This window comes from Rhopalosiphum maidis, chromosome 1 (assembly GCF_003676215.2).
Source record: "Rhopalosiphum maidis isolate BTI-1 chromosome 1, ASM367621v3, whole genome shotgun sequence".
NCBI classification, from domain to species: domain Eukaryota; kingdom Metazoa; phylum Arthropoda; class Insecta; order Hemiptera; family Aphididae; genus Rhopalosiphum; species Rhopalosiphum maidis.
In genome coordinates this window covers 39,548,924-39,573,868 of record NC_040877.1, presented here as the reverse complement: position 1 = coordinate 39,573,868, position 24,945 = coordinate 39,548,924, and the positions used below count along the sequence as shown (strand labels likewise).

At 25.5% G+C, this 24,945-nt stretch overlaps 2 protein-coding genes across 2 annotated transcripts in view; one reads left to right on the top strand and one right to left on the bottom strand.

Moving 5' to 3' along the window:
* Positions 1-18,716, bottom strand: part of LOC113550060 (dystrophin-like) — a 56,713-nt gene extending 37,997 nt beyond the window's left edge. Inside the window, exons 1-38 of the mRNA XM_026951666.1 lie at positions 18,390-18,716; positions 17,180-17,241; positions 17,018-17,110; positions 16,880-16,957; positions 16,501-16,593; positions 16,284-16,373; positions 16,025-16,220; positions 15,844-15,956; positions 15,588-15,782; positions 15,338-15,519; positions 15,027-15,268; positions 13,573-13,811; positions 13,332-13,508; positions 12,674-12,790; positions 12,389-12,611; positions 12,098-12,309; positions 11,892-12,028; positions 11,461-11,828; positions 11,053-11,177; positions 10,609-10,800; positions 10,339-10,501; positions 10,157-10,276; positions 8,782-8,888; positions 8,310-8,462; positions 7,924-8,085; positions 6,979-7,107; positions 6,703-6,876; positions 5,886-5,999; positions 5,161-5,343; positions 4,913-5,101; positions 4,169-4,700; positions 3,791-4,107; positions 1,151-1,345; positions 915-1,088; positions 747-851; positions 445-612; positions 235-369; positions 23-171 (exon numbers count right to left, since the gene is read on the bottom strand). Coding sequence (XP_026807467.1) covers positions 23-171; positions 235-369; positions 445-612; positions 747-851; positions 915-1,088; positions 1,151-1,345; positions 3,791-4,107; positions 4,169-4,700; positions 4,913-5,101; positions 5,161-5,343; positions 5,886-5,999; positions 6,703-6,876; positions 6,979-7,107; positions 7,924-8,085; positions 8,310-8,462; positions 8,782-8,888; positions 10,157-10,276; positions 10,339-10,501; positions 10,609-10,800; positions 11,053-11,177; positions 11,461-11,828; positions 11,892-12,028; positions 12,098-12,309; positions 12,389-12,611; positions 12,674-12,790; positions 13,332-13,508; positions 13,573-13,811; positions 15,027-15,268; positions 15,338-15,519; positions 15,588-15,782; positions 15,844-15,956; positions 16,025-16,220; positions 16,284-16,373; positions 16,501-16,593; positions 16,880-16,957; positions 17,018-17,110; positions 17,180-17,241; positions 18,390-18,417 — 6,431 coding nt within the window. The 5' untranslated portion in view covers positions 18,418-18,716. The remainder of the gene's footprint in view (positions 1-22; positions 172-234; positions 370-444; positions 613-746; positions 852-914; positions 1,089-1,150; positions 1,346-3,790; positions 4,108-4,168; positions 4,701-4,912; positions 5,102-5,160; positions 5,344-5,885; positions 6,000-6,702; positions 6,877-6,978; positions 7,108-7,923; positions 8,086-8,309; positions 8,463-8,781; positions 8,889-10,156; positions 10,277-10,338; positions 10,502-10,608; positions 10,801-11,052; positions 11,178-11,460; positions 11,829-11,891; positions 12,029-12,097; positions 12,310-12,388; positions 12,612-12,673; positions 12,791-13,331; positions 13,509-13,572; positions 13,812-15,026; positions 15,269-15,337; positions 15,520-15,587; positions 15,783-15,843; positions 15,957-16,024; positions 16,221-16,283; positions 16,374-16,500; positions 16,594-16,879; positions 16,958-17,017; positions 17,111-17,179; positions 17,242-18,389) is intronic.
* A 278-nt stretch (positions 18,717-18,994) lies between these two features.
* On the top strand, positions 18,995-24,812 carry LOC113549571 (zinc finger protein 431-like). The gene is made up of 9 exons (XM_026950936.1): positions 18,995-19,601; positions 20,459-20,640; positions 20,704-20,972; positions 21,032-21,226; positions 21,302-21,601; positions 22,375-22,688; positions 22,749-23,064; positions 23,133-23,409; positions 23,970-24,812. The coding sequence occupies exons 2-9, from the start codon at positions 20,490-20,492 to the stop codon at positions 24,413-24,415; spliced, it is 2,268 nt and encodes a 755-aa protein (XP_026806737.1). The 5' UTR covers positions 18,995-19,601; positions 20,459-20,489; the 3' UTR covers positions 24,416-24,812.
* Positions 24,813-24,945: the final 133 nt, after the last annotated feature.

The window sequence follows — 24,945 nt, the reverse complement described above, 5'->3', positions numbered from 1 at the left end:
AAATATAAATTAAATATCTTACCCAGTCCGTTCAATCACACACTTATTAAGCAATTCCCAAGTCTCCTGCATTTTTTCAATGTTTCGTTTTACAAATACTTCATCATTATTATTTTTTGAATTTAACTTTTCAATAGATTTTTTCAAAACCTCAGTTTTACTTTGAATGTCCTAAAATGAAAACATTTAATATAAAAAAAGATTTTTTTCTATCATAATTTTTTATAGTTATACTTCAATCTTAGAATTTTGAAGAGCAACTGAATTATTTGATAATGGTATCAAATTCAACTGTTTTAATAAAGAACCTAAATTTGTTCTTGTCTCGTTTATTTGAGATAACACTTCTACAGGTACATTAACATTTTGCTACAACATATTCTATATTAGTTTATACCTACACATAAGTAAATAAAAATAAAAAATTATTTCCATTATATTTACTTGTTGAGACAAGGGACTTAATTTATTCAACTTATTTTTAAGTTCAACAATTTTCAGTCGCATTTTATTAACAGCATCTTTATCACAACACAGTGCTTCAATATCTGATGTTATCTCATCCATTTCTAATAAATTAGCATACTTGTTATTAATTTCCCGTTCAAATACCTTAAAATTGATATATTTATATTTATTTATATATATATGTATGTATGTAAACTCATTTTAATAATATATTTAAATTAATTAATTTTAGTAGAATATCACTTTCAACAAATGCAGTCAAAAACTATTTGATTTACCTCTGAATTATTATGCTTATTGTTAATCCAATTTTCAATATCTTGAGTTATTTTATTGAACGATTCCACTTGTTTCTTTAACATTTGTGTCTGAAGTTTAACAATCTGTAAATAATTAATTCAATAAATAACTATGCAAAAGTAATTGTTACTTATGTCAAACTTTACCTCTATTTCTGACATGATATGAGTCCACATTACTCTAAGCCGATCTTGAATTAAAGTACATAAAGTGCTTGCTCTAGAGGGATCTTCTGTATGGCTTGCTAGTATAAGACTATCACCTTTACTGATTAAAGTAGCTGCATCCGGCGCTATATTACTAACTTCTTGTTCAACAGACTTAAAAAAAGTATAAAATATATAAAGTATACTTAAAAGTAAAAATGTTAAAAAAAAAATACCTCAAAACGCTTATTTGGATCCGATTCTGTATTTAATTGTCGAAGATCTTTTAAGGTAAGTTCCATTCTAGCCAGCATTTGTTTTGCTTCATTTTCATATTTTTCAATATCTACATCAATGTTTTTAATTATTGATGTATTTGGTGATTTTGGAGTGGTTATATTTTCAATTTTTTGCCTCATGAATGAAATACCCTAAAATTTAAAAATAGGATTCAAAATAGTAAATTAAATAACCACAAATTAAATCTTACCATTTTAAGCATATTGTTTAATAACTAAATTTGAATTTAATTTCTAATATAAATTAATTATTTTAAAAATATTTTTTTTTGGTTATTAATTGTTTGATGAATGATGTTTTTTGCATTTGTTTGATATCTCATCAAATAAATGATATTTTAATTAATTTATATTGTAATCAATAATTATATGCAATAATGTTATAATATTAAGATCAGATTAATTTAAAAATGTAAAACATGTTTAAAATATAAATAATAAGGAAACATATGACAAACAAACAAATATCTATGTTAATTTAATTCAAAAGCAACAGGTATTTTATTATATAAAAATACATATTCCACAATTATCAATATATTTTAAAAATTTAATTTATTTTATTTGTTATCAAAAAATTAATATAAATACAAATAAAGATAATTAACACAAAAAATGTCACAACAGTATTATAAATAAATAAAAGCAAGTATTTCTTTTGGTAACTTTTTATGACACCTATTGATAACAAGATTAGAAGCCATTGAAATATTAAAATTATTAAAATAAAACTAACATGATACTATAATATACTTGTACAATACTATTATAATAGTTACAACACATACTCATAACTGGTTTTACTACTACACACCTAATTGACCATGGACTCTGGTTTATTATTAATTAATTCAATAATCACTGTAAGAATTGCCTAATTTCAATATTTAAAAAGTAAACATACAAAAATAAATATGTTTGTCAATTTTATAACAATAATAGTAATATAAAATATTTTGTGCTATAATATATTACATTTTAATAAATTGACTGACAATCATTACATAATCATTAAATTATATAATTTGTATAATATGTAGGTATTGTAGTATTTATTACTATAAGCAACAGTAAAACAATTAGAAAGTAATTTTACAATTATTTAATTATAATACATTTATTCATTAAATATTATATATTTTGTAGTTTTTTGTTATGAATTTTATTACTAAATATTAAAGATTTTAAGAATGATATTTTTGTGCGAGTGCATTATCAAATTTTCATCATATACAGGCCGGCGATTTAGCCGGTGGGCTACCAGCCAAAACCCGGTGGGCCACTAAAAATTCGAAAGATTTGGGCCGATTCGATAACAATTTGTTCTCAAAATGCAAGAAGACTCATTCCAAATTTATAATCAGATTTTTCTTTTTTAAAAGATACTTATGAGGTTGGAAAAATATTTTGTACAATATGTCAATCGGTATTTTCTACAAAACATGATATACGTTCAGACATAAACAACATATTACAAAACAGAAAAAACATTTATTGGTGTTATCAGTTACGTCAAAACAAGAGTGTTCCGAATTTTTATTTTATTTTATGGTCATCCTAGTACATTAATAAGTTCTGTGATATAAAATAATAATTGTTTATAATTATAGTACCTATTTAAAACATACAATTTAATTATAAAAATTAAATATTAATTGGTATTTTTAAAACTTTTCTTAGCTTAATAGTTATTATTATTTTTTTTTTATAATTTACCAAATACTTGACCCTATCATAGCTTTATGGCTTGTAAATTGTATTTAATTTCTTCCTTGATTTTATTTTTAAAATGGTTGTTTATGATTTATCGTGGTCTAAGGGGCCTCTCAAATTATTTCTGCCCCAGGTCTACAAAAGCATAGCGACGCTACTGTTGTACAATAATAATAATAATAATAAAAATAAACTACCTATTACAATTTTACTCGTTGTTCGTAATTAATACCTTGAATTTAAATGTTTGATTTAAAATTAAAGAAAGAGAAAGTAGTAGTAGTGTTTGTAATAACAATAAGGGTCTGTAAATTAAATCATGTTATATACTAATAAAACTCGTATAGGTTTAGAAAAAAATTGTTTAGGAACTTGGGCCGGTCTAGGTGGACAGCTCGATAAGTAATTTATTCCCAATCCGGCACTGATCATATGAATATTAGTTTAAAAATATATTGATTCCTATTTATTTAAAACAAACCCACTTTTTCTTATACTAAAAATATTAAAATGAAAATTTAATAAAAAAAGGTATAAAAATTGAAATTTATAGTATTTATTTATATATAAAGGACTGCATTAAATCAAACTCAATGTAGCTTTTTGTAATCATAAATAATTATCATAGAAACATACATTTTTTCATAAATATTAATTTTATTTCTTTATAAACATTGTTTAATTTAAGAAATAATGTATTACTTCAGTATACTTGGTTTTTTTAAATTATGGAATTGAAATGTAAAATATCTTTAAATATAATATAATATAATATATAATATTTATATATATATATATAATATCAAACTCATAATTGTTCTTAGTAGTTGAATGTAAAAAAGTTTAAAAAAATTATTTAGTTACCTTTGTTATTTGTTCTTCATCAGATGAACTAGAGTCTGGATACTTATCATTAAGTCCTTCATCTTCTGAAAATAATACTGCATCGTCAGTTTCTTTATCACTACCATAAAAACTATCATTATCTTCAGGAACAGTTCCAATAATTCTGTATGTATTTAATAATTCTATTTCTTTATGCAGTACAACTTCTTTATGATTATCAGATTTTGGACTTTGCCATGCAGTTATAGTAGTATGATGTGTTTTGTTCACTTTAACACAAACAGGATCAGTAAGATTTTTTTCTTCTTCTTCTAAGGACTCCATATACTCCTTGCCTAAAGTATAAAATATATTGAATGAAAAATAAGACTCAATTAAAATAAAATAATTAATTACTATGTAAGCTTTCTAAACTAGACTTTAATGAATCATTTGAAGCCAGTTTTTGTCGTTTGACTAAAATTTCACACGGACTCAAACATGATTTTTTTTCAGTATTTTTTCTTCTGTATACAATTTGAGGCCATTTTTCCTCATCTGTTTCATCTGCATCTGTTTCTGTATCCTCAGATAACTCTACCATTTCTGCATAACCCTCAGGAATTACACGGTGAACTGCAGTAACTTCACCATGACTAATAACACTAGACTTAAGTATTTCATGTTCTTTAATCTCAACCATGACACACTCTTGTGTATTATTTTCACATTTAGATTTCACAAAAGACTGAAAAACGGTAGGATCTACTTGCGATACTTGTGAAAATAACATACTATTTTTAGTTAATTGGAATGTATCATCTTCATTATCTTCCAATAATGCTTTATGGTTATTTTTATTATCTTCTTCAGTAATTGTTATTTCAGGAACAGATGTATCTTTATCATACTTTCCTAATTTTTCACTTGTCATTATTGTGGATAAATCCTAAAAAAATTCATATATAATTATTAAATTAATGAAAATGAATAAATGCACTCCAAAAATAGTACATTGGTAGACAACATGATCAAAGTTTGCAAATAATTCTAAAATAATATTAATCTAAGATCTATTCAGAATAAATTAATAAGCAACAAATTATAGATATTTTTAAAATAATAGCTATAAGCAAAAATAATACATCTTATTAAACTAACCTTTAGTTGTGTTGAATTATTATGAAGTCTTTTTAAGATTAATGTCCATCTATTAGAAATGATATCATAACGTTCACAATATGTATCATCTTCACATAAAGGATCTTTGAGAGATTTAAATTCAGTATAACGAGCATAAATCGCATTTTTCACTTTTTCCCAATTTTCAATTTCTTTGTCTAATATGTGCTAAAATATAATTATACATTATACATTGTAAAAACAAAAAAAATTAAAATTAATATTACTTTGGTAAATTTATTTTTTGCTTCTACATTTGTTTCAGATAATTGAATATTTTCAAATTCATCTAATTTTTGTTCCACTTTAGTCAACCAATTAGACATAATATTAATATTAGTGTCAAGGAAATCCAAAGCATTTAAACCTTTTTCAAGCTTGCATTTAGTGTCATGAATATCCATTACTAACTAAACAAAAAATATATTTTTGATCAATTTTAGTACTCCAATTGAATCGTTGAACAATAAATCAAAAAAAAAAAAAAAATGTAAACTATTAATCAAAGATTTTATAGAAATAAATCCGGGGGCAAATTTAAGTAAAAGACAGGCTCATATAAAAAAAAAACCAAGATTTTATAATAAATTTTCATGAATATTTTTCTATTTTGTAAAAATATAATGCTAAATCTCCAAAGTTTGAAATCATTTGATTTTCAACATTTTTCATGATGATTTAGGTGGCTGTTGTATTATAAAACAAATATTAATTCAAAATATTTTTAAAAAAATACTTTGATTTCTAAATAGATTTATTATATTTTATAATTATCATGTCACAATTATTTTATAGTATTTACAGATTATGTAATAATTTAAAAAAAAAATATTGCAGGGAATTTATTTTAAATAAAAACTAACATGGAAAACGCCCATTCTTTTTTCATTAAACGCTAATGAAAGTCTTCAATTTCAAATCATGTTTTTAAATTAAAACAAAATTAACTTACTTTTGAATACAACTGTTTTATAGTTTCTAGCTGCAATTGGTTTTCACAATTTTCATTTGAATTTATCACAAATTCTACTTCACTTTTTAAGCTTTCTAATGTAGAACTCATTTTCTGTAACATTTGTTTTTTTAAATAAGTATTAATTAAAAATACTAAATAATAAACTTAAGACATTCATTTTATTTTTTTATTAAATAATTAAATCTATTACTTTTGTGACAAAATCAATATACTCTGTCCAGCGAGAGAACCAACCAAAATCAGTTTTTCTGCGCATTCCCCAATGATACCCAGCCATGCTATGGTGACGCGGAGGGATGCGCAGAATCAATGCATTCTCTCGCTGGACAGACTATAGATAATATTTTTTAATTGTTGATTAAATATTCCATTTTATGTATTAAATATATGGTTTACCTTACATTATCATACTTTACTCTTGAAAATAATTAAATTATGATATTTCGGTTTGACTTTAAATCATAGAAAAATAGGCTTAATAAAATATGTTAGTAATTTTGTACTATTACTACTATAAAAAACAAAAATAATATGCAATTATTTATTTGTATGATGGATTAAAATTAACAATGGTGTTTAACTGATTGTAATAGAATAAAAACATCTATTAACTATTTTAAGAAATGTTTATGATAATAATAATTTATTATGTATATATTACATTAAATATAACAAGTCACATTGAACATTGTATGAATATGAATTTGATACTAGTATTGAGTCATTTATACTAAATAGAAAAAATACTAACATAACATACTAATAAAATAATTTAAGAATGAGTAATAATTACCAAACATTGTTCTAATTGTCCCTTAATGCTATCAGGATCGTCTGATGCCAGTTCTAAAAGACAAATAGTATTTTCAATGGATTTTAATTCTCTCAATACTCTAGTAACACGAGTTTGTAAATCTCCAGGAGATTGATATCTTTCAAACTTCTCTTCTAGCTGATAAAAACGTTTCTAAACAATAAGTAAAATAAATCAAAATAAATACCTACTTGTTCAAGACTTATTCAATTTAAATAAATATTAAATTGTTAAATAAAAAATACAATTTCTCACTTTTAATAAAGACAGTTGATCTTTCAATCGATTAGCTACTTCTTTTTTATTTGCTATTTCGTAATTGCAAATTTGTTCTTCCATATCATGCAAAAGTTTAGCTTGATTTTGGAATTCATTTGATAATCTCTGTTATACAAAAGAATCAATGTCAATAAAAAATATTTACAATTACATTAAAACCTAATAATTTTAGTAGTTATTAATACAATAAGAATCGGATATAATTATCAGTAAACCAACAATTTTCTAGATTAGAATCTAAGAAAAAAAAATGCATTAACACAAATTACATAGTGGGGATGATACATTCATTCGCAATTGCTTATTTATTATTCATCTTTGATAAAAAAAATATTGTTATAAGCACAATAATAATTTCAAAATTCAAAAAAATAGTACAATTTAAGTATGATGTAGAATAAATAAGATAATACTATTTATTACATCTTAATAATATAAAAGTATTTAGTCATAACATAAAGAAATGTTTATTAATAATTCCACGAAATAATCAAAATTTGGGTTTAAAAAGAACCAGCTATAAAAATTAAAGACCAATCTTAATGATATGTGAAAGTCAAGATAATTTTAAAGCAGCAAAAAAATTTTTAATTGTGTCATATTGATCTTTATCAATATTCAAGATTTATTATATAGTGGTTAATTTTTATACTCTCATATTTTGTTGAATAATTGATTTTACTCAAACATTTTTATAAATAAATATTTAAAATGTATGTTTTTATTAACAAATTATTATTAATAAAAACAATTATTTAATAAGACAGTATTTATACTTGAAAAAATTTCTAATCCTGTACACCAATGTCTTTATATAAAATCCTGAGTACATCCAATAAATATTATATATTAATATTAAATAATATAAAATATTTAAATTAGATTTGGATTAATTTATTATTAGATTACAATCACACTTACTTCAACATCATTAGGTAGATCTTGTGGTGAGAAATCATTTTGAATGCGAGATGTAAGTTGTTGATCAGTAGTTTCAAGCCATTGTTGAAACTCAGCAATGCAATTTTCAGATTTTTGTGTTTGTTCAATGCTTTCTTCTAAACGTTGAACTTTTTCTTCTGCCTAGCATAAATATATAACATTAAAATATATATATATTTAATTATATATTGAGATTAATATACTTAAGATAGATTTTAAAATAACTTTTTGAAATATTATAACTCTAATATTTTAAATTTAAATGGTGATAAAAACATAAGCAGTATCCCTAGAAGTCAGCTATACCAGGTAAAAATAAATAATAAATTGAACTATTATTACAATATAAAAAAATATATATTTACTTGAGCTGTAAGTTTTTTGCAACGTGACGTAACTTTAGCTAAATCTACTTTTATACTAGATGCCATAACATTGTGATCTGATAAAATCGCACCGATTTCATTTAATCGATCAACTCTAGATTCTGGATGATTTCTGAGGCAATTTTCTAAGTCCTAAAAAATATAAATAAACATAATCTATGATTAATAATTTTTACAAGACTATATAGATAATAAGATAATAGATTGGTATTTGAGAAAAATGGGTTAATTTATTAAAAATTATTGTTTTTATTTATTTTTTCTTAGACTAATTTTTTTATGAAATATTAAAATAATATTTCTATTTTCTTATTATTCATTTATTTAACTAACATTGTTTGAAATATTACAAAAATAACTTGAGAAAATTTGTGTAAAATAGGTCATATTATAGATTTATAACCTAAATTAATATAATTTGAATTAAATTAATTTAAAAATAAATACTTACATCAAGTTCTTCAGATATTTCTTCTGCGTCAGTTGCTATAGTTTTTACACTTTTTTTTAGACATTTATCTAATTTATCAAGCCACACATTTTCTTGAGACATTAAAACTATATTCAAACATATATATATATATAAATTGTAAATAATTATATTTAAATAACAAATACAAATATCTATGATAAAAATTGCTGGTTTAGGTCTTTACACATTTTATTTTATACTAATATTGGTAGTTTTCAACTTTTTTTTTATCATATTTAACCGACAGCAGAGGAGGCTCTGTTTGCACAATAATACTCTTCTGCTGCCATCTTTTATTGGTGTATAAATTTGGTAATATACGCAATATTCACACAATACAACACAACGGTTATTTTTAACTTATAAGTAACTTCCATGTTGATAACTACATGTCAAAACATCTTGGGTATTCCTAGTCTTAAAATGATCTACTATGTATTAGTTCAATCTATACTAATGTATAGTTTCATTGTATGGGGCTCAGCTTATAACAATATATTAGAACCATTAAAGATAACTTGAAGAGCACTAGTAAGAGTACTAATGAAAAATTATAGTACAAATGATTTATTTATTAAAATTAAAATATCAACATTAGAACATTTATATGATAAATTATCAATCATTAAAGTTTTTATGAATAAATCTGAATATAAATACTATAATACATATAATACAACAGGAGAAAATAGTGGTAATTTAAGATTCCTGAAACCAAATACCACATTGATGACAAATTATTATACTAATAAAGATACAAGATTATTTAACGAAAGATTACCTATTAACATTAAACAAATAAATAATAATATAGATAAATTTATTATCAATTTGTTATTAAGTTAAAAAATTAAAGTAAAGTGGTATTTTTTAATACGTATTTAAATGTAAATAATTATGTAATAGACTCCCTGCTCCCGTCACAAGCTTTTGCTTATAGAGAGTAGATATCAACATCATATGGAAATATGTTGTAAATATTATGTATATATGTTTAAGTTAATTAACAATAAAATAAAATAAAAATGATAAAATAACTATAATCTGTCCAGCAAGAGAAAGCATCAATTCTGCACATTCCCTGCATCATCCTGCTATTAAGAATATATATCACTAATTTCAAATAATAAATATACTTTTTTTTTATAAGGCATAACATAATTTTAATTTTAAAAACAAGTTAAATCTATGGAAGTTAATGATAAAACTACTTCCAGTTAATGTTTTACCTAAAAAATAACTTAACAGTTACATTTTTAAAGGGATTGAAAATAGATTTCCATTTTAGCTGGGAAGGTTGAGAAACACAGACTAAGACTTCATGGGTCAATAACAGAAGCAATAAATAATTTACCTTTAAACTCAGAGTGAAGTTGTACATCTTGTTGTAAACGGTTTTTTATTAATTGCACACCATCATAAACTTTACTCCACTTTAAAACTAACATTTTAACATCATCATCTTGACTGAGTTCTACACAAAAATATTATTAAGTAAATCAATAAAAGTAAATAACACAAGTCACAAATACTCACCAAGTTTTTCTAACTTTGGTTTTTTTTCCAAAAGTTTGTCATGTAAAGTGTGATATTTATTCTTTAATTTTATAAGTTCACCAGCTGAACCTACAGGATCCTTTTCTCGATATGAATGACATTTTTCCACTTCAGATACACATTTTTTTACATCAGTAAAATCCTGAAGCCAAAACAATAATTAAATATTGTTAATGTATCATAATTAAAGAATTTGAGATAAACTGAAATTTATAAATAAATTAAATTCTATATCTATACTTAAATTACTTTTTCTATAGTTTTTAATCCTTCAATAGCAATATCTTCTTTAAATTTCACAATTGTATTTAATTTTTCTTTAATAGACTCTAATTTCTGATTCATATCAAGCTTAAATTTTGGATCCACTGATGATTCAAGTATATTTATCATATCACCATGCAGTTTTTCATATAGTTGAGAAACAGAATCACAGACATCCTAAAAATAAATCATTTTTTTTTATAAAACATTAATTTATAATTTTTTAAGTTATTTTATTGTGATATGAACTACTAGGATCATTTTACTGGGAGTGAAATCCGCCGAAATGAAAAATTCACTTCTTAGAGAGAGAGAGGTAGTATTGAACTAGACATTTTCTATCCTCCCAAATAATAAGACATTAACAGTTTATATCAAAGACATATAAAGTTGTTTCAATAAATAATTAATGAAAAAAAAATGTCATACATTTATCATTTTTAAATCTGGTTGATCACTTTGAGAATTATAATAATTGAACAGATCTTCACTTTGTTCCATTAAATCTTCTAATGTCCTAAAATTAGATTCTAATTCTAGGACTAAAATCAAATCTAAAAATAAACATGGTCAAATTAGTTAATAATGAAAATTAAATTATTACCAAATGGTATAGTCGGGTGAATGAAAAGTGGCTGCTAATGCCCAGCACCTAGGTGTGAATTTTTATCATTGTACCCCAAATTTATGGAAAAAAGCGCGTATTTTAAATTATTAATCATTATTAATCAATCAATACGTGATTCACTTTGAGAATCCATAGCTTATCGAAAAAAAAGGTTCCAATCATATTGCCAGCGACCACTTTTCATTCACCCAACTATAAATAGTTAATACCTTTTTGTAACTTTAAAATTCGTTCATCTAACAACACTGGAATATCACTCCATCTTGTATTTAAATCTTGAAGATCTTCAGTTAACCTTTCAGCAGCTAATTCACTATTTAGTTTTTCTAAAATGTCTTGTCCAAGTGTATTTACCATTTCCAAAGTGTCACGGCGGTCATTTACTGACTTCTGCATTTCCTTTAATTGTTCTAATTGACTTGTCAAAACTTTTGAATAATTCATTAGAACCGGTTCACCTAATAATACTCCTTCCAGTTTATTAATCCAGCCAGTAAGCTCTTCTTTAGATTCTTTAAACTTTGTGTTAGAATTGGTTTCTTGTGATAACTTTGCTTGTATTTCATAAGCAGAAAATCTAAATATATATATATATATATATATTGAAAAATGTTATGTTCTTTAAAATTTAATTACATACTTTTCATTCAAAATGCTCCAACTAGATATACATTTTTCAACTTCATTTCTTATGGAGTCATTGGGATCCAATAGTTTACTATGTGAATGTAATTTAGTAATTCGATCTTCCAGAGATTTTAATGATTTTAATTTTACCTAAAAGCAAGTTATTTCATTACAGTTGTTATACATTTACCATAGTTACATTTTAAAGCGTTTACTAACCTTTATTTGTTCAAATGTACAATTTCCGCCATCTAGCCATTTAGCATATCCATCAAATATCAACTTTAAATTGTTCATTTCTTTTGATGTCTGTTTTTTTTCAAGGTTATATTTTATTTTATTTTTGAATGTAACTAAAGCAATTTCCAAATCACTAAATTCTGTACATAATGTATTATAGTGATCTAGTTTGGGAAATGGGGTATTATTACCTGAGATAAATATCAATAAATATTTTTCAAATAATGTTAATTTTGGTAAATAAAATAAAATAAATATAATGAAACTTACTTTCACTATTTGTAATAAATTTACTAGCAAAATCTAACTGAAATTTTTGACTGTCAATTTCAGACATAATATCTTCATATAAAGCTGCTTGCTCTTCTACTTCTAAAGGTTCATCGAGTAATTTTTTAGTCCTCTTTAACCAATTACTCAAGTTAGATGTAGCATTATCATATTCATCTTCTTGAAATGATCCACCTTTCCTTCTACGCTTCCAGCCAAGTTCCTTAATATGTATGAAATAAGTAAACAAAAAATAGTAAATACAAAAACAATAAAAATACATACCTCAATATCTGACAAATTTAAACTACCATCAAGTAAATTGTCTTCCAAAAATTTTTCATCTGATTTTTCTAAATTTGAATTGCTTATTAGATCAAATTCAAAACCAGCATCTAATATCTAAAATTGAATTACAAAAAGTTTAAGTAAAATTATTAACTAAAATGTATATTCTATTTTAAATAAGTCAAGAAAAAATTGGACAGGCAGGTGCACTGTTTTTGCTACAGTTATCAGCACCCGTCATTACTGCCAATAGCACCTGCTGTCGGCAGATCACGTGACATTCCTACGTGAAACCAGATGTAGTTTCGTCATGTTATTTTCCAGACTTATTTCGAATAGAGTATAGAAAATATTTTGAAAATTTTATTTTAATAATTTTTAAACTTAATGTTAAAAAAAAAGAAAAAAATATACATCAAAATTATTATATTATAATATATAAATTAATATATATTTTTTTTAGATAAATTTGTAACCCATAACTTTTTTACAAATAAAAATAATTTTTAAAAATCCAATATCATTTTAATTTTTATTATTATTATTGTATATTTTATTATATATTATCATTTTACATTATTAGCACAGAAATAGGAATGATTTCTGTTTGTATAATAAATTACTAATTTATTTATGATTAATTAAAGAAACATACTCTTTGAGCTTGTATTTCAATAATTTGTACTAAAGCATCACATCTGTCTTGTAGTGTTTCAATTTTTTCAGAATAAGGACAATCATCAGTATACAAAAATTCTTCTTCCAAATTCTGAATTTTAGTTTGAAGATGAATAATATTTTTTTGTTGACTTGACATTTGGTGGCGTAAAGTCTATAAAGAGCATATACTTTATTATTTTAATAACTTTTTATTTAAAGGTAATCAATTATTTTACTTGTAACTGTTTGATTCTATCCAAAATTTCTGCCACTTCCGTAACATGCTTAGACTCCATATGTTTAAGATTTATTTCTTTTGAATCAAACCATGATTGTAACCATGATAGTTGTTCCGTAATACGACTACACTTCATTAATAGTGTCTGTAACTTAACACCATATTCTTCAGCCCACTTACAAATATGAGCCCAACGCTCACCTAATGCAGATAATTCATCTTCCATCTGTACATGTACTATTAAATAATAAAAACATGTTATTAATTTTTAACAATAAATAATCTCATTATTTAATTAAAAAAAAAAAAAGTATGTCAATACAAGTAGGTTTTTAACTTTTTGACAAAAATTATATATATGCAGTGCTTGGAAAGTTCCTTTAAAAAAAGAACTAAATCCTTTACCATTCCTGTCTTAAAGAAAGGGATTAGTTCCTTTTCTCATTCCTTTTTAATGTGAAATAAAATAAAATATATAAATATGGGTACATTTTTAAACTATAAAATAATGTTTTAATTTTAAAATTTTAAACATAACACATTGTTATTTATATATAGTAATAGTTTTAACTTTTGTAAACGTTATCAATAATATCATATACAGGTTTATTTTTATACCTCTTTAATCTTTATATTAGCTACTAAATTTCAAAAGCAGCTATACATTTTTGATGATTTAATTACTTTTATTTAAAAATAAATGAAATAAGAAAGGAATGAAAAAAATTGTTCATGTTCCTTCAAAAAGTGAATGAAATTCCAATACGTTTCTAAACATGAAAAAGGAACTACGTTCCCGATAAATTCTTAAAAATAGAACGAAATCAAAGGAACGGATTCCTTTGAACGCGTTCCTTCCAAGCACTGTGTATATGTTATATTATGTAACATTAATATATACATTATACATTTTTAACACCAATATTTTTATTTATTTTATAGGGTTTAATGTTATAAACTAATACATTTTTATAATAAATTATAGATATTCAAACCTTTTCATTCCATAAGGATCATGTGTCCTTGTAATTTTTAATAGCTCTCAAATTATTAATTGAAAAAAATAAATAGTTATATGTATGTAAATTTATTTAATTATCATATACAAAATATTTTGTAATTAAAAAATTGCTCGTTTTGTTATTAACTCTATAATCACTATCATCGATATATTTATGTTTAAACTTTAAATTCTTTTTAATTTCCAGTTCTTTAACACTTAATTTACTCTCTGAGTAGCGTCTGTGTATTGATAATTTGCTTCTCAAAAGGTTAATATGTTGAAAATAAGCAATAATGAGTAATAAACCCATAGGATATACACTTTTAGAAGTAAAAATGATATTGCAAGAATTTAGAATGCTATTAGAAAGGTAATATTAGTCATAGAATAAATATCTAAATTAATCTAGGTATATAAAAAATAATAACAAATAGCACAAAATTATTTACCAGAATCAGGGAATGTATTTTCATCTATAACCACTACAAGATTAGACAATGAATCAACTGATAGCTGTTGCTTTCTTAAATCAGCTCTAAGTGCAGAATGTTCTTCAAGCTGTGAACGTAAGCAGTCAACATCCATTTTTGCAGATTGTGATAAATGTGATATACGATCTTCAGTTTGTGTTAGCCACAAACGTAATTCATCTAATTGTTTTTGCTGGATCCCCATTAATGATTCATGAATTCTGAATATAAATAATAGTAATAGTGAAATCAATAATTACCTTGTATAAATAAAGAAAAATTCCACTTACTTAGTTTGTCTTTCCATAGCAGTAATTCTTAATTTTTCCCACCGTGAATTTAACAATTTCATTTGAATACGAACTTCTTGTTCTTCCTCTTCAGTTAAACCGCCATCAGCTAACATTCTAGCCCCTTCTTCTAATATAGATCCAACTCCTTCTTGATGATGTGACAATTCAATAAGAAAATTCTTCAAATAAAAATTTAAAATTAGTAATTAATTAATTTTTTTTATGTCTAAATAATAAATTAATTTACTTCATGCATGTGAAATATTTCCCTAACACCCTCCAGATCTTCAGGTGTTTTTTCTGACTGGTGTAAACGATCTTCAGCTTCAAGTAACCATGTTAAAACTTCTTCCAATGCAGTTTGGTAACCACCAAGTTCAACCGATATATTTGTTAACATACTCAATGGCCTTTCATCAGATTTTTTGAATTTATCTTCATACTAAATAAATAGTTTTTATTTTGTTAGCATAATATTAAAAAATTGTATTGATAATTCTTACTTGTATATCAGTCTTTGAAGCTCCCATTTCATCAGAGTATTGAGATAATCTTTGAAACAAGCACATAACATACATCATAACAGATTTTTTGTCTGGTATAGATGTATTAACATCTAAATAAATGAAACAAAAGAATAATAGATTATATAAATTAATAAATATTTAATAATTAGTAAAATACCTTCAGGATCTAATAAACGTTCAATATTTAAATTTTGATGAGCAGCAGAAAATATATTTTCAAGTCTAGCATTTGGATGCTGTTTTAAAACAGAATCGTAATCCAGAAGATCAGATCTGAACTTATGTATTAATGCACTAAATGCTAACCCATCTGACCAACTTGTAGTGAAATTTTTAATGTCAACACCATAACCCTGAAAATTACCGTAAGATTTAAAATTATATCCTGAAATAAAATATTTAATTAAAATCCCTACTTCTGTATTTTTACGACACCATGCTAACAGTGTCTTTTCTAAATTAGTTTGTTGTGATTCAGACATTAATTCCTTCAAATGACAATCAACCTAATAATTAACATCAAAATTATTAATAAATAAATATTTACAATTTAAAATATATGTTATTGCTATGCTAATTAAATATTGGCTATTATTTAATAATTATAAAACAAATAATAAATATTTAATTTACCTGCCAATGCAATATAATACTCCATACTAATCCTAAAATTAGTTTTGGACTACCATCAACAATATCATTACTACTTATATTCACCAACTTTACCTGACAATTAAAAATAGTATCAATTTATAGTCACAAAATAAATGTTGAAAATGCTATGTTATATATTCCGGCCCACGATAGAGCACTTCACGCATATAAATGATTGAGCGGGTTGGTGGCGACACGCGTTGACGGGGACCAGTGTTTTGGAGAGTTTAGTGGTAGGAATGTGCAAAAACGGATAAATTTTGATCGCCGCACAGAAATGGTCTCTCATGGGCCGGAGTATAGCATTAAAACTTTTTATTCATTAATAGGAAAAATAAAAACTTTTTATAATACTAACATTATTTTGTTCCAATATTTGTAAAGCTTTATTTACATTATTCAGATGGTGAACTCTCATACATCCTTTTTCTGGTTTCTACAAACAAAATACATCAAATATGATGAAAATATAAACATGCAACATACAATTACTTACAATTTGAATGCCAGTTAGAATTTCTAACAAATAAAGTAATTTAGTACCATTTTGTAAATCCAAAAATAAATCAGATATAATTTCATGATTTTCCTATAACCAAATAAGTTTTTTTAAGATAATATTGTTTAAAAGATAATTAATAAAAATAAAATAACTGACTTTTGACAGCTGTGAATTTATCCACTTAGTAAATGTTTTCTTTTGAACATCTTCACGTTCATCTATATTATAAAGCAGATATTCATTAAAATAGTAACTAGCAACTAAGAAACTATACAATCTAAAACTAGACAAATACAACCACACATTAGCAAGATAACATTAGTATATAAAACACACCTACATTTTTAAATCAACAAATAATACAACAGAATTCATTAAGTATACTATTTACAAATCTTATAGAAACTAAATTAATTATCACTTTAAAATTCCACTATTAATTAAGAAACATTAATTTTTGTAAGTAAATATTACATTTTCAATAAAATACAGTGCTACATATAATTCAGTTGACTATAAAACATTAAATTATTAACACACATAACACATACTCATAAAGAATAAATTTAATGTTCTTACCTATTTATCTTTAAAGAAATAGGCAGTCAAACATTTTTAGCTTATCAAGTCTATTTGGCTAAACACCTAAATAATCTAATAGTTATGATCATAGACTTCAAGTATTCAATGTTAAACATATATATTTATATAAAATTATATCTAAACTATGATTTAAGATATACTATCTTAAATAGTGTCCATATAATGAAGGTGTCATAAGAAATTTATAAATAATTTATCAACAATAATATATTATTCGAGTTGTTCCATTTAAACCATAAACAAAAATGTACAAATATTATTATAATTGTATTCTAGTCATACAATATATTTTATTCACAAGTAGTCTTAACTTGATGTTTCTCAAATACAAAAATTTTTACCAAACATTTTACAGATGATCAATAGTTATAGGCGCAATTTGAAAGGAGCTTGGGTGTGCTTAGCACACCCTCAATTTTGAAATTAGCACCAGCAAATTGTTTCATGTTAATTTAGATTTTAATAATAACAGGTATCCATAAACTCAAGATAACATTATAAAAAATTTAAAGGAGCTTCATCACCCTCAGTTTTTTTATTAAAATTGCGCCCCTGTCAATAGTATTGTAAATTCACTATTGAAAAAAGTGATACTTAATAAGTTTTAATAAAAAATTGAGCTAATCTTCTGAAGCCACATAAGCCTCTGTAGATAAAAGATTACTCGGAAAGCAGGAGTAACATTCAAATCGAGGAACCAACCGCTAAAGTTGACGACGACACGTTTGTCAAAAAACTGTGGTTAACCAACCGACGTACGTACCGACGAGTATGTTGTCCATCGTAGCCATATTATCACGCGACAAAGACGCGTAAAATCTGAACAACCGGGATTTGCAATAGGAAATTAGCAACAGGTGTCTGCGCCGTGTCACATCTCAGACGCGGGGATTAATCGAGACAAATACACAGCAGCGCACCGGGGTTTCACTGGCCGACAACAAAGTCTAGACGATCAGACGGCGACGGGCGCGGTAAGTGTAAAAAGCTCCGTCGTCATCACGACGGTCGTATAATAAATCTCAGGTACATTATACGATTATAACTGTGTAGTCTGGTGTCTCAACTCTTGAATGGATTGACCCGAATCGCGGCGTTACTCGTTTATCAGTCGTGATATAATACTATTCTGTATCTGTATTCTGTATATCGTCAGAAAAATAAGTCAGACCGCATCGACTATCACGATTTGTACGCTAGATGTCTTTAGTAGCGCGTGTGAATCCCCCCGCCTGCCCATCGAACATTAGATCCCCTCTTGATCCCGCCGATCATATACTTTAATAATAATTATTATTATTATTTTTATTATGTATATCAGCTACGTCGTTCCATATTATTACAATATTTAGTATATTTACAATACTGAGTACTTCTATAATAATGTTAATTGTTAATAGTCGATAGTTTATATCATATTATCATCTACGAGTGTCGTTTTTTATACAAAATACGTATACAATAAATAATTTATATTTAAATGCATATTCATATGCAATACATGTTTTTCTCTTATACCGTAGAAATACCACCAGTAGACCCCTTCGACGCGACCAAATCGAATTAAATTTTCCTCGACGTCCTCACTTCTCGAAGACTGTTCTTGCGTTATCATGTATTTTTCGTCCGTATAATAACACAATTTTATTATTTTAATCTATTTTTACTTGTTCTACTTTTGATTTGCAAACCGGTGCATTCGTTCCAAACACCAGCACTTCACACGACTTTCGCTAGTCGTGATTTTCCGAATTGTTTTTATCGACTGTTCATTTTCTCCGATTGTGGCACACCCGCAATCCAACCTTACCACAAGAGATGTCAGATTGCCGTGCACAGCAGCTCGCAGACTTTGAATCGCCACCGCACTTTTGGGTGGAAAGATGTGGCGCGATGGTTGTATATACACCAGACGACCAATAAGTGTCCGTTTCCGGATTACTGTTTTCGGTCTGTCACATTACCGCCGCTGTTGGTGAGTAAAATCAATCCGTCATGTTTCTTTCATCCATCTATTTACCAAGATGCGTAGGTATTATTCTAAACAATTGACCTGATGTTCTCGCCACTCTGCCTTTATGAACTAGTATTTATGAGATGACCAAATAAATGGTCAGTGTGTTCAAAAGTATAGATACTGTGACAAATTATCTTTGTAATCGATGTGTTTTGATCACGATGATAGACGTGTGTTATTATTTAAACCTGAATATCAAAAATAAAAGTGATAGCCACTTAATATTCATTAGGTGTTTTTTTTTATTTTTACATGTATGTTTCAGACATGTAAAATGTATGAACTAGTTTGAAGAAATGTAGCAACTAGCAAATATTCTGATTTCAACAAAATTATGTTGGCATCAATATTTATAGAGTTCAGTATTTAATTCATGTATAATTGATTGTCAAATTTGATAAAAATTAATTTTGTTAATAGTTAGTTCTATAATTTAATAGTGTTTATTTACAATTTTTCTTATAATTGTTAATAATTGTTAATTATATAAAGTTAATACCATTCTCAATATAATTCAAAATATTTTGCATTGTATATAAATTTGTTTATTCAAATTTAAGGATGAAAAGATTAGGAAACAGTAAATTTACAAATACCTTGATAACTACTTTTATCTAATCATATTAAACTTATAAATTGTAACCCTAAAATAAATTATTATCTTATATTTATTGAAATTTAACAAATTTATTACTATAGACCAAATTTAATATTTTTTGTGTAGATACATAGTATATTTTTTATAAATGATTTTATGTAAGCCTCATTAGTAAACATCAAAAGAAATTCTATTATCTCAGTATTATGTTTAATAGGTGACTGTAACTATTATATTAAACACCAATTATGGACAATGATATATTGGATGAGAGATCAAGAGAATTTTTAGAAACTGCAGATCAATATATTACTGAACATGGTCATCAACATGTATCTGAAGAAAATAGTAAACAACTTGTTAGTGACCAACATAATTTGCCCGATGAATTCCGTATCGGTAAGGTTTTTCCCATCAACTTAAAATTATAACATCTAAAGAATTTTACATTTATAATTTAAGATGAGAATGGAGAATTGTCCCATCATACAGCTGGATATTATGATACAAATGATATATTATCTGGTGATGGATCTACAACTCTCACTGAAGATGACCACCGATTAGCTAATGAACTAGCTGCTGAGCTTGCTCAGCAGAACAAATCTCTTGTTGATGGTAGCCATCATGACACTCATCTTATGACCAGCTATCTGTATAGCACTGACTTTGACTTAAACACGAATAGTAAACATTCATCACAAACTTCAAGTCATATAAATAATCAACAAGTATTATATATTAATATATTTTACATTTACATTTATTTATTTGAATGTCTTTTATACAGATTATTAGTACAGAAAATTTAATAGAAGTTGAAACTTCAGAGTCTGATTACCATGCAGAAATACAAAATAATTTACCACATAAAAAACGTTTTCGTAAAAGAGAATCTGCTCCTGCTCCATTGAGAAGTATTCATCCAAAATGTTACAAATGTAAACAATGTGGTGAACAGTTTAATTCACAATCTGCAGTTACTGTAATTATTATTTTTTTTTAATAATTACTATGTCAAATAAATATATACATTTATTTAACCAAACTTTAATTGCAGGCACATAAACCAGTACATGCTCCTAAAAAAGTTCCTGGTCGAATGCCATTCTTATGTGAGATCTGTGATAAACATTTTACACATCAAATAAAATTTTTTGAACACCTAAAATGTCATTATGAGCCACAACAAAGTAAAGTAATTGTAGTTACTACAGACTCTGGTACTTCACCACATCATGTAAATTATCAAAATCATAATGTTCAAGAATCAACAGATAATAATGAAAATCAATATATCGAAGAAACCATTGAAAACCAACCAGAACTACATGATCTTCCTCCACTTCAGAATTATAGAGTAAGGTCATTTATATATTTAAACATAGTCAGCTTGAAGTAAATACATGTTATCAGAAATGTATTTTTATTCATTAAATCTTTGTTTTTTTTTTTTTTGTATCCTAGATTAAAAATAGTATTATTTTAAATTATAAGTGGCATATACTATTACATATGTATTGGTGGGTAAATATAAGTATCCCCCAAATTGTTATTAAAATGTATTTAATTAAAATATGACAAATAGTCGCTTCTAACACCTAATAGGTATGGTGGCAATATATAAAATATACCTAAGATTTCTTGGGTATTTTATGGTATGAAATTAAATGTTTATTATTTTTACATAAGTATCTAATACAAATGAAATGAGATATTCTCTGTATTTTTCTGAGATAAAATTATATACAAGTATCTTTATTAATTTATGATTTTAGCACTACCTTAAAGCTCTACAACTTTAAAAATGAGATAAATATTCATTATTTAATTTCCTACTAAAAATTTTATATTTTTTTTATTTTTGAAATTTGCTAATAATAGAAAGTAAAGTTAAAGAATAAAAACTCACTAAACATTATTTAGTGATTTATTACTCAAAACTAATTACAAAAAAGTACTTTTTAGAGCAAAAACATGATCATTGTAAGATATGCTGATTAGCAATTAGAAAAAAATTTAATTTTTCAACATTTCAGTATTTGCTTCAAACAAACAGCCTATTGTATGAAAATTTTCCTATAATAAAAATCAAAAAAAAATCTATACTTTAATAGTCATGTACATTTTTAGTTAACAGAAGAAGAGAGCATGGAAGATGATAAACATTGCATATTTTCATCTGATGGGTCTATATTAGCTGCACAACTCCAGCAACCATTTCCTTCATGTCATCTATGTGGTAGAAATTTTCGACGTTTAAAAGCATTAGAAATTCATATGGCTTCTGTGCATCCACAGCCAGCTACTGTTGTAACTGTTAAACAGGACTGTTTGGAAGAATTTTCTGATCCAGAAGATTTAATGGAAGGTATTCGTCATATGGTACCTGGTGTAGCTGATACTGAATCAGAAACTGATGAAAAACAACCAATACAAGATCAAATGTAATAAAACTTATAATTATAAATATAATTTCTATATAAACTCTTAAATTTGTTATGTAGTTGGGAATACAATGGTGAAAGTATTACAAATCATGAAGATACTATGATTAAACCAAAAGAAGAAAATAATTGTTTGATGAATGGAAATGGTGATAATGGTGAAAACAGTCGAGCAGAACATACTTGGGAAGATGATACCGATGAACTGGAACAAATAATGAAAAAAAATATTTCAAAAAATCTTGTATGCACTCAATGTAAAAGAAAGTTCAATCATCGTAATTCTCTACTATATCATTTAAGATCACATTCTGGTAAACGACCACATAGCTGTAAACTATGCCCTAAGAGTTTCTTCTCCAGCAGTGCTCTTAAGGTATTTATTACTTATTTAATGTTAATGTAAATTACTTTATTGAAATTGAACTGCTGACTATATTTTAGGTACATAATCGGCTGCACACCGGAGATAAGCCATTTGAATGTGAATGGTGTGGACGAAATTTTCGACAGTGGGGTGACCTTAAGTATCATATTGCTTCATTGCACTCTGAATCTAAACAATTTCAATGTGAATTTTGTGGTAAAGACTTTGCTCGTAAATACTCATTAATTGTCCATCGTCGAATACATACTGGGGAAAAGAATTATGTTTGTGAATTTTGTAAAAAAACTTTTCGAGCATCATCATATTTACAAAATCATCGTCGTATTCACACAGGTATATAAATTTCTGATTATAATTTGTAAATTCTTGTTTTTTTTAGCACAACATACATTTTTAATAATTTCTCTATAGCCCCAAAAATTTAAAATATTGAAGAATAACTATTTATAATACATTTCAAAATAATGATACCCTCTCAAAGAAGTTTTGTAGAAGAACCTTTCACATACTTCTAAAAGTCCCACTTCTAACAATCTATAATTTCTTAATTAAAATCTTTAATTTCCAATATGTGTAAAAATAACATACATATTCTAATTATTTCCTATACCATAACATATACCATACATGTTGACTTGAAATACTTTAAATATAATCATTCTTACAACTCAATAATTTTCTATTCGTTCCAACAACTGCAAATCACATACGCTCTTACTCGAGCTTTTTATCTTTTCTTTTATGTTTCTCATGTTCAAATATTAAAATGGTAACTTTAAAAATGATTAAAATTTAAGAAAAACTAGTGTGCTATTTAAAAACTTGAACATACAATTGGTATTTAAATTAATTTAATATTATAAGTTAATACATAATTTTATATTTTTTATTAGGTGAAAAACCATATAAATGTGATACTTGTGGTAAAGCATTCAGAGTACGTTCAGATATGCGTCGACATACTGTTGTACATAGAAAAGATGTTGTAAACTCTGTTCAAATTAATAGTTATGCAGGTCAAGTGAGTGGGATTGTTACATCTTCAGACATGAGTATTCATCTAACTAAATTGGAAGTGAATAAAGATAAAATTACAACAGAATCTGATGGAGATATTAAATTCCATGAAAATTTCCCTCATGATTCAAATCAAATATTAACCGCAGATGAAGTTAGTACACCTCTTAATCTCAATTTACGAGCTCAAGATAATGGTGACAATGATGAATCTACTAATTTTGAACAGTTTAATGGGCGTCAAGAAATAATTGATCGAGAAACAAATACTTTATATGTTTGGATTCCATCTAATACTGAGCAATTATTACAAAGTGAATGATTTTTATGAACTTTGACTGTGCATAACTTGGTCAACTTCTTGAATCCAAAAATGTGTAACTTGTAATATTTCTCTGAATTTTCGTATAAATGACTTCTGGATGAAGTTATCAAAAATTCAAAAAAAAACATACTCTGCAATAAAAAACTGAGATGTTTTTGGCTGTTACTAAGTGTGATATTATAAAATTATTTTGATACTTCATTTGAATTACAAAATTGCGTTTTGTTATTTTCTATTCGAACATTAATATCAATTAAGAAAACGTTAACAAGGTAAATTATTCAAACTGATTGAACTATCTGACCCGTACACCATTATAGAAGAATAAACATTTGGGTCAAAAAAATGTTAAAAATGTATTATGTGTAATATAATTAACACAATTTGTTGAATATTTATTATAAATTGAATTATTGTATTCTATTACTAACAAGTTTTTAATTCCATGATTATTTTAAAACATCTTAAACGACTATTAAGTGATGCACATTTTTATGGGAAAAATGTATGCACTACTACAATATTTA

Bases quoted from the DNA above. Each gene is read 5' to 3' on its own strand.
- LOC113549571 (XM_026950936.1), top strand. From the start codon at position 20,490: ATGGACAATGATATATTGGATGAGAGATCAAGAGAATTTTTAGAAACT. The intron at 23,065-23,132 runs GTATTTATTACT...ACTATATTTTAG, and splicing joins TCTCCAGCAGTGCTCTTAAG to GTACATAATCGGCTGCACAC. The intron at 23,410-23,969 runs GTATATAAATTT...ATTTTTTATTAG, and splicing joins TCATCGTCGTATTCACACAG to GTGAAAAACCATATAAATGT.